This window comes from Cariama cristata, unplaced genomic scaffold (genome assembly GCF_000690535.1).
Source record: "Cariama cristata isolate BGI_N322 unplaced genomic scaffold, ASM69053v1 scaffold29114, whole genome shotgun sequence".
NCBI classification, from domain to species: Eukaryota; Metazoa; Chordata; class Aves; order Cariamiformes; family Cariamidae; genus Cariama; species Cariama cristata.
In genome coordinates, this window is record NW_009612779.1 from 1 (window position 1) to 9,800 (window position 9,800).

A 9,800-nucleotide genomic window follows, 5' to 3' on the forward strand; every position below is an offset into this window, starting at 1 on the left:
TGCCGAAACTGCAGATGATATTCCACAGTTTGCTCTCTATTTCTAAGGGTTTTGCAGCTGTTAAAAAAAAAAAAAGGGTCATTTCTGAAGTTTTCAACAAAATGCAAATAAGGGTCAGGGGCACCACAATTGCCAGGGGGATTCTATAAAGCAGGGAAGAATGGGGCGGGGAGAATACGACAGAAGAAATGTCTCAAAGATCAGTTTCACAAATCGTCCAAATTTCAAGCACTAGTGTTATTCTGAGGCTTGTTTTGAAAGTTTATAGCTTCATAAATACCATGCCAGGATAGATGCCTGTAACAATTTATTTAAATTTTAATTTGCCAGTAGGTATCTTAGGTATATGAAGCTGTTGCTTATTTTCCCGTCCATGTATTGCAGGCGAGTCTTACCTGTGTCTCTATTTTTCAATTTTTTTTTTTCCTGCAAGCATTTTCAATCATTCCAGAAGAAGAAAAATGTCAATCAGTGTTTTTATTACACGGTTCTGGTGAAACAGTACTTAGGTGCACGCTTTCTGTATGTAAGAAACGTAAATAGTTTTGATAACCGGAAAAAATCAGCTCACTATAAACAGGAATGTGCCACCCTAAATTTAATGTTTGTGGAAAAACTGGGAAAGTTACGTCTGCTAAAACGGGTTTAAAATTCAGGCAGTGTTTTCACATTGAAGCATGGCTGTGAGTCAGTAGAACTTGAGCTTAAAAGATAGTGAAGACACGTTAAAATTTTTTTTTCAGGTTACTGAAGTAATGCTATTAGTGCTTAATACATATAAGACCAAGTAACTAGCTGGACTACTTCCACAAAATGACATTTGGAAAACTGAGAAGAATACACAATTTGGGGTCAGTGCTACAAGGAGCAAGTTGCATGCTAGCTATGGATGAGCTTTCAACCCTGGGATAAACCATATTTTCCAGTATAGTCACGGTCACTTTGTCATGTTTTAATGCCACGGTGAAGATTTTGCATGGCTGTCTTACTCTGTACGGTCAAGGCTTTGAAATTCCAGAACTTTAGAAAACATGGAAGAGTCAATGTTGGGATGGCTGCTGACAGACATTGCACAGATCGCCACTTCACTTGCTAGGTGATTGGGGTGGTTCTGAATTAACGTGGCTTAAATGAAACACTTTCCAAAGAAGAGTATCAGAACCAGGAAGGAAGTCCTACTGTTGAGACACTTCATGAAAAAAATCCAGACTGAAAATATTAAAAGTGTGACACGCCTTTTATTTGACAGCAAATTCTCCCTCTTAACCTTCGGCTGATCTCCCTATACACAAAGAAGCTGTGTAAGAGCAGATACTCTTGTAAGGAGAAATGAACTAAAAGTATTGGGTCCTTTACAGTTCAGTTTAAAATCAAATTTTAAAATACTAAAGATAACATCAACTTTTCATGAATTGTTCCGTCAGATTTTCTCTCTGGGTTAAAGCCCTCTGTTACTGTAAAATTACTGTATAGCAACACCATGCATCTTGTTGAGCTAGCGGTTTTAAGGACTAGGGTTTACTGAACTGGAGTCGTCTTTCATATAGACCTAGAGGAATCTGACTGATGGCGATAACTTTGTTTTTTCTTCTTCCCTGCTTCCTCAGAATGGCTGCCTTTTGTGTGATGAAACTTTTATGTCAAGCAACCAGAAATGAGAAGAGATATGCAAAAAGACTCTTTGGTACTCTTCTGACACAACCACCACCAAAGAGGGTCTTTTCTCCAGTCTGGATGGTGGTACCTGACCCTACAAAATCAACTGTGTTTGGACTTGCTCAGCCATTTTGTACAGCTGAAAAATTTCACACGGAACCAAAAAGGAAAGCGGCATTTGGAAGCGTTGGGCGAAGAATTCCCTATCGGATTTTGCACGTAATCGACCAGGATGGAGAGAGCTTAGGAAATATGCACCGAGCAGAGGCACTCAAACTTATGGATCAGCGTGACCTGAAACTAGTCCTGCTTTGTGAGAAGGCAGAACCTCCTGTATACAGACTAATGACTGGGCAGCAGATTCACGAAGAACAGCTTAAACATGCAGAGAAGAGAAAAGCAAGTCCAAAACCAGGTATGTACATGGTTGACACTACAACACTGAGCACTCTGAAAAATGCTGCCTTAGAAGCAGGTTAAATCCTTACTTGCATTTGTGTAAATCCAAAGCAATGTCACTGCAGTCCACACTGTTAAGGATTTGCAGTGGTGAAAATAAAATTTTGGATTAGTTTAGTCTTCCACACAGAAGCCTTCTAATGCCTTCTCAGGATTTACTATTTTGGCATCTGCTGGCTTTTTTAAAAAAATATTTTTATTTAAGTGACTCTAACTAGACTCCGGTTCCATGAGACTCACTGAATTTCTGTTCTTTTAGTAAGGCATAAAGTGACAGGCAGTTTTTACAAACTGAGCACCAGATACCAATATAATTACATAATTTTGTCACCAGTAGCCATGAAACATTCTGTTCCTAGCTTGCTGCTAGGAAGACAAAGTCTGGACCCCTTTCTTATACAGAGCAAGAGAACAACTTTTTCAATACTGAACACTTCCCAGTGTTTTTTTTTTTTTTTAAGTCAGCCTGCTCCAGCAGTTTAACAAACCGAGTTTGGCAAAGAGCTTGTAGAAAAGGCATCTGACCTTGTATCCTCTTTTCTTATCCTCAGGCTAACAAAGGGATCTGTGCTTTGAGTAGAGTTCTGATTTTAGAGGACAGCACTATTGTGGTAGTGAGTGTTTCTGTTCAAGAAACTACAAAAAGGTTATTAAAATGGTAACTACTTTACAGAATCTTTAAGGAGGAAGAGAACACAAATTGTTCAAGTACATTAGAAGGCATCATACTTCGAGTTGCATATTGCACTTCACCATTCAAGAAAAGGGTCTTGAGATGAAGAGCTATCTAACTTCAAAGCTTTTACATTCAGCTATACTATGTGCAGAATGTAGGAATATGCGTACTTGAGTCTTTAATTCCAGATCCAATGCTTACCTATTTATCTTTGTTAGACCTGCACGCGGGTGGTATGAACAAAACTGTAGTTAAAATAAAAATACTTCAAGCCTTCTGACCCTGAAGAGACTTCCCTGTGTGCCTCAAACATGCACTCGGTCTCCCAATTATGGCAGTGAGTGTGCGATAGCAAGCAGCCACCTTCTAAGGTGAGAGTGGTGCGTGCTGAGACGACGAGGTTGGGACGCTCCGTGTTATGAGGAAGCAGCACGGGGAAAGGGAGTTAAGCAGACAAAGCACCATAGGCTGCTGAAAGAGAGCAACTGATACAGGTTTGTCAGAAGGTTGAGCCAACACAATTTTAGTTCTGTTTTAAACAGGGGTGGTTCAGAAGGAGTTATCCTTCTCTTCAGCTATTGCCAAGAACGACTTGGAGACCAAGACTAAACAGATAGCACAGTGGATTGAAAAGAAATACCATGTTAAAGTTACCATCCGGCAAGCAAAAGGCAGCAATACAGACATGGTAAGTGGAGTCCTGAAAGCTGGACCAATCAATGTCATTAAATAGCTGTACTTGTATTACATGGCAGTACTGAATAGGGGATGTTTTTTTTAATCTATCATGTACTGCTAAAATAAGTGAAGGTCTAGGTCCCATGAAAGTAACGACTGCCCCACCTTAAGCTGCATCTGTTCAAACACTGCAGTTCTAGAAAAGTAGTCCCATAGAGACAATTCAAATACTGTGCGATTGTAAGAATGCAGTTGTAATACTGGCCTTGAGAGCAGAGTCTAGGCAGTTCCTGCTCCTTTGCAGCACCACCTTATTAACTGGGCTGCTGAAGTTTTCCTGTCTATGTCTTAAGCCAGCTCACTCACTGAAAAGTTTAACAGTAAGGTTTAAAAAAAAATGAGCTGTATTCTAGCTGGATTATTTCAATAACCTAGCTGTTCTTCTGAAGATGCATTTGTGCAACTGTGGCTAAGGTTAGTTGTCCACTGCTGTGTGAAAAACTCCCAGAATGATGTTCCAAGAGTGGCAAAGTAAACATCTGTAAAGATGTGAGGGAGCTGGTAGCAACCTACTCACTAGAATAATTGCAAGGCCTTGAGACTTGTCTTCACTGTCATTTGCACAAATGGCTTTTTTATAAAGATTCCATGCAAGATTTTTTTTTTCCCTTTTAATGTGTGTAGGGAATTAGGTTTTCACGATGATTGTCTCTACTGAATTGGTGGAAAAAATTGTGCTATCACTTCATCCAGAATGAACAAAACTTTTTCTAGGAGGTTGAACTCACAGGGAAAGGGCAGCAAGAGGAAGAACTGGATATGGGAGGGAGCAGAACATTTTATGATACAGTCCAGATTTAGGTTGTCCTTAAATGTAAGAGCTTAATTATGAGCTTAAGAGTTCAGCTTGTTCTACGAATGCACTGTATCACTCAGTTCAATACTACCAGGTTCTACTAACCTTAGAACAACACTGCCCCTTAAGAGGAAAATGCCATAATAATATGCCCGAATGTAGTGGAAGAGGAGGGCCGGGAGGAGTCAGATGCAGTTGTCATCACTTTCACCAACACCTTTAAACAGCAAGACAGGATGGGTCAGGAATTCAGCCTAAGTCTTAGGAAATGGCTTAATCCCTCTGGTGACTTTCCTAAACCTGCTTTTGAGTAAAGAACAGATGGTTAGGAAAGGACAAGCTGAACTGCTCAAACCAGGACTAGCAACAAGCTCGTTTCAGCTAACAGCTACACCACAAGCAGGAGACCATGTCATTACAGAACAGCCTGAAATATTTTTCTACCCACGTTTGTACATTTAGTCCTATTTTTCTCCTTCTTTTTAGTTCACCCTTTTTGATCAGATTCTGGAGACTGTGTCCGAGAAAGCCACTTATCTTTCCAAGCCAAAAGTTACTAGAGAAGGAGTGAGTACCTGTATTTTGAGACACATGTCTGAGAAAGAGTTGAAAGCATACCAGAAGATGGAAAAACAGAAAAAGAGTGCAGTAAAGGAAGATGAAAACAAAGATCTGCAAGTCAAATGAGTTGCATCAGTGACTTTATGAAGAGGTGTAAACAATACTAACTTCTTATTTAAAAAAAAAAAAAAAAGAAACCTATAAAACTTAATAAAGTTACTGTTGAGCTTGGCAGTGGTCATTCCATGAAAAATGTTTTCTCAGTTAACCTTTACTGCAGAGTCAGAATTTCAACAGTTGGTATTTCATTTTCCATGGGCTTATCCATTGTCTTGCTTTCTGTCACAACCGCATCCTTTCCTCGCCGCGTTTTAGGAGGGATGTAGCCGCTCAGACGAGAGGCTAAGCTCCTCTTAGGACGAGAACGCTTTGCCTGGCAGAAATAAATCCAGAATTAGCAACTTAACATATCTATGGAGCAAAGACTACTAATGTGGTGGGGAAGGAAGAAATCAGTGAATAGGCCAGCACTGCATTATTTAAAAGAGCTTCCAAAATTAAGACTCTCTCAAATTAAGTAGATAGTTGGCCTGTTTTCCTGCTTGAAGTCACATTCTAAAACACGTAATGTTTACCCTCCTTTGAAGTGACAGGGTATGGCTGAGAGGATTTTTTCAAGAATACAACTTACTTTCACGTTCAGCTTTCTCTTTTCAGGATCATGTAAAACTGCGTGCCTTGATAGGCTCTGCTACAGTTACAAAGAGCAGGGGAAAAAAAAAAAAAAAAGAGTTAGGTTTAATACTTCAGATTTACGTGATTCAGAATAGAACAGTGTAAAAAATACATACCTTCATTGCAAACACTCTTCCACAGCCAGGATAATCACAAGAGAATGGTTTTTTCTCCTCATGAAAAGAGAGGATATGGCTTTGAAGATTAAATAAAGTTGTGTAGGTTCTCCCACATCCTTCTCTCGGGCATCGGCAGACTTCCCTCTCCGCAGCATGTGTTTTTTGATGCTGCTTGAGATAATCTTTCCGTTTAAAAGTTTTGTGACACTCACTGCAAACTATCGGCTCTGAGTGGGAGAAAGGCAGAGTATAAATTAACAGCCTCTTACAAGAGCTCAGAATCAAACCCTAGTAGTCCTCTAGAACAATGCTAAAATCCACATGACGTACAAGGAACTCAGAGACTGAAAGAGAATAAGACAGTATGAATTATCCAGATCCAAAATCCTACATTATACAATTCCTCATTATCTGGATCACAAAGCAAAGTTAGGATACTGAGCAGCATTTTCATCAGTTAAAGGTCTAGCCAGAGTGAAAACCATTTTACAATAAAGTGTTAGTAAACAAGTTTGTCTAGACACAATGACAAGTGGATCACACGAGTTCAGCAAGGACGACTCTTCAGATTAGCAGTTTGTTTCCTATTTGTATCAAAAGTTAAGTTCTGTTTACTAAAGCATTTGGAGTTTACCTGTATGACTTTCTTTGTTATGTTTCAGAAGCTCTGTCCAAGTTTTTCCAGTATATGAGCAGTTTTCCTTCTTGCATGCATAGCCTGTTGGACAGGACAGAGGTTTACAATCACAAAGGTTCTGGCAAACAGTCCGGTTTTACAAGGGGGAACTCCACTTTCAGTGTGTGAAAATTAAAGCCCAGTATTCCTCCTCTCCTCCCATACTGCCCGGTGATGGGACAAGAGGCAACGAACACAAATTAGAACATGAGAAAATCCTAACAGGTTTCAGGAAGAAACCTCTTTATCACTGCCACAAGTTGTCCAGAGAGGCTGTGGAATCCCTACCCCTGGAAACATTCAAAGCTTGACTGGACACAGCCCTCAGTGACCTGGTCTAACTGACCCCGCCTTGAGCAGCGACTCGGACCAGATGACCTCCAGAGGTCCTTTCCAACCTAAATCATTTTACAAAACTTTCTCTCCTTGCTGCAGTAAAGCTACTTCCTCGCCAGCCATACACGTTCGCTCAAATAGATGAAAATAACTGTAATAATATATATTACTGCTATATAAAAATTTGTATTACATATTAAAAAAATAAGACCTTGACCATACAGTAATGCTGCAGAGTCTGAAGAGACTCTACCATTCTATCAAGCAGACAGGATGGTTTTTAAACGAACCACAGAAAGTCAACACTATTTAAAGCCCAGGACTGGAAAGATCCAACAACTATGACTAAGTCCCTGTCTTAAGAAAGGAACATAGTATGAATTGCAGCTTTTTGGATACTCTTCCTAGTCCCTTGGGTTTGTTTTTATTTTTTTTTTTCTAGTACTGGAAAGTGCGTTAGCTGTCAATAGTACTGAAAGAACAGACAGGAGCGTGGCAGGATTAGCTCAAACATGCATGACCACCTCCTGATGATTCCACTTAAATACTTTTCACATAGGTACATTAATATGTAAAAATGCAAACCTCCATGGTTTTGCCAAGGCTCCATAGGAAATCTGTGGCAGAACTGGCAACTGATCTTAACCTCCGGAGGTCCAGGCTGGCGCCTTAACCATTAGCCCATCTCCAGCAGGTGGATTATTGACAAGGAAGCACACTAGGAGAAGAAATGACTGAAGGATTCCTGAGCTCTGTTCAGCCTGCCACAAGGACACTGTAACGGAACACTGCAATGCCTTGCCATTGTATCCCATTTGACTATTCAAAACGGGTGTTCTGGTTTTGTCTGTCTGGATCGCTAGGCCCAGAATACTTTCATGTCTGTTTTATGTCCCAGCATACTCTCTGTTCTGGAAGAAGTCCTTTTTCCTTTGCTAAAACATAATTGAAGCAAGAAGAAAAACTGTATTACCTTCATGTACCTTCTCGTGCCGCTTTAGTCGACTTGGAGTAGAAAAGTACTTTCCACATCCTTCATTACTACATCTAGGTATAAAATACACTGGTTTAATTTCTTTCATTACATCCACGTAATTTTTGTTCTTTAAGTCAAGAACAATTAAGGTGGATAAAATAATCCATGTTTTCCCCTTGCCTAGAGATCTGTTCTGTTCCCCCTCCGCCTTGTAAAAGTGAATTCCATAGTACGTTTCTAATAGAGGACTCCGATCCCCTCGAGAGTTAAAACTGTGGTATGATTTCCACGTATACAGCAAGTTAAGCTTTAGCTAAAGAATCAAGCCTCATATCATCCCTACGCAGCAGGCTCTTCAAACATAAAAGAGAGATAGAAAGCGGAGGGTTTAAGTGGCTTGTATGGATCTAGCAGTCAGAGCAGCAGAGCACTGACAGTATTTTTGTGCCTGTCACCCAGCCATACTAGTGCACTTCACTTAAGTGGAACGCTCCTGTTAAGTGTGTTCCACCTAAGAAATACAAGACGAAACTTTGCTTTCATCAGATCTGTACTGGTGTGTCATGTAAATAATGGAGCTGCAAGCACAGCTTCTCAGATTGGTGTCCAAGCCTCTCACCTTTTTTAAGCTACTACTCACTTCAGTGTTAGACAAGTCACTGCTTTTTACTGGAAAACAGAGGTAGCTGCATTTTTCATTACCATGCCAGCTCTTATGCTTCTATTTCAGACTACATGAATGAAAAGCTGGGGTTTTTTTGTTAATTTTTCCTGTGAACCTGTAATAAGCCCTAAGAAAATGTCTGGAACGCTGACGTTACAGAGCATGAAGACGGTTGCTCGAAATCCTGAGCAAAGCACTAGTACAAGAAATGTACTTGCAGCCATGACTACAAATTCATTCCAGTTTTTTTTTTAAATGCCACATCAATGAAAAGGCTGAGAAAAGGCACCTGTTTTCATCTACAGTGTTTAAATGGAATTGTTAAAGTTCATGAATAAAATTATCCACCTACTTGAAGGGAGGTTCATTGGTGTGGTGACACTGATGAACTTTAAGTTGTTGATGTTTCCTGAAAGACTTGTTACAGCCTCCAAAGTCGCACTATTTAGGAAATTAAGTTATCATTAGATGCCAAACAATGACAGCGCAGTCCAGATGTGTTTGCTGAAATCCCCATCTCATACAAATGCAGCATAAGAAGAAGTTGAAGTATTTCACTACATACACAAAAAGGAGCGTGTTTAGCCTCCACTTTACAGTAGCAAAGGCAATTACTCACCACATACTGCTTTTGCTGGTTTTGATGCTTGCGCTCAATATGCTTCCTTAAGTTCGATTTTGTTCCAAATTTCTGATTGCATCCATCAGCTGCGCACCTGCAAAGGAACCGCATTTTTTATTACCACCTTCAAACAGTGATTTGTTTCCTGGGCAGACGCAGAAATCATTGGACAAGAGGAATATGTGAAGAATAACCGAAACTCACAACCCAAATATAAAAACTTGTTTTAAAGACATGAAAAGCCAGAGGTTAAGTTACAATCAAAAGCCACAGGAAAACACATCAGAAGAGGTTTTTAATAAAACGCATAGGAATTCCTAGCTCCTAATGCATGACATGCAGCTGTTAAGGGCTTAGTAGTAGGAGATAACTGCCCTTCCCTCTTTTAATTTTGTATTCCAGGGAGAGATCTGCCCATTCCTTTAAGCATCTATTATGGATCACTGCCAGACAGGAGGTTTTAGGCTAAGGAGATTCCCCACATCTCACTCTGCGTGCACGCTGTCACGGCAGTACTCAGGGTACCAAAGCCCGGCAAGCATGCTCTGCACCACTCGCACACCAGTTTTAACTCCACTTCCATAAAGACAAGCATCATCCATTTTAAGAAGGAAAAAACTTTGCCCTACTCGAACGGCTTTTCCCCGGTGTGCGTAAGAAGGTGTCGAGCGCGGTGGAAATCTCTCGTGAAACCTTTACCGCAGCCTTCGTACTGGCAAACATACGGCCTCTGAAAGAGAGAAAGGGTCGTTCAGGGATGACAAACCACACCTCGGGGGGCTCGGC

General features: G+C 40.4%; 2 protein-coding genes across 2 annotated transcripts; one reads left to right on the forward strand and one right to left on the reverse strand.

Annotated features, from left to right (window-relative positions):
• Positions 1-1,608: 1,608 nt before the first annotated feature.
• On the forward strand, positions 1,609-5,073 carry MTIF3 (mitochondrial translational initiation factor 3). Its single transcript, XM_009698773.1, has 3 exons — positions 1,609-2,071; positions 3,334-3,479; positions 4,812-5,073. The coding sequence occupies exons 1-3, from the start codon at positions 1,609-1,611 to the stop codon at positions 5,010-5,012; spliced, it is 810 nt and encodes a 269-aa protein (XP_009697075.1). The 3' UTR covers positions 5,013-5,073.
• Positions 5,074-5,157: 84 nt separating this feature from the next.
• Positions 5,158-9,744, reverse strand: GTF3A (general transcription factor IIIA; the record flags this gene model as incomplete). The annotated part of the gene is made up of 8 exons (XM_009698774.1): positions 5,158-5,319; positions 5,584-5,637; positions 5,738-5,967; positions 6,375-6,458; positions 7,726-7,799; positions 8,745-8,833; positions 9,012-9,108; positions 9,644-9,744. Coding segments are annotated over 8 exons (891 nt in total), but the record flags the coding sequence as incomplete, so codon positions are not given.
• Positions 9,745-9,800: the final 56 nt, after the last annotated feature.

Coding starts and splice junctions, on each gene's coding strand:
- MTIF3 (XM_009698773.1), top strand. CDS start 1,609: ATGGCTGCCTTTTGTGTGATGAAACTTTTATGTCAAGCAACCAGAAAT. Junction 2,072..3,333: donor AAAAGCAAGTCCAAAACCAG/GTATGTACATGG, acceptor TGTTTTAAACAG/GGGTGGTTCAGAAGGAGTTA. Junction 3,480..4,811: donor AAGGCAGCAATACAGACATG/GTAAGTGGAGTC, acceptor CCTTCTTTTTAG/TTCACCCTTTTTGATCAGAT.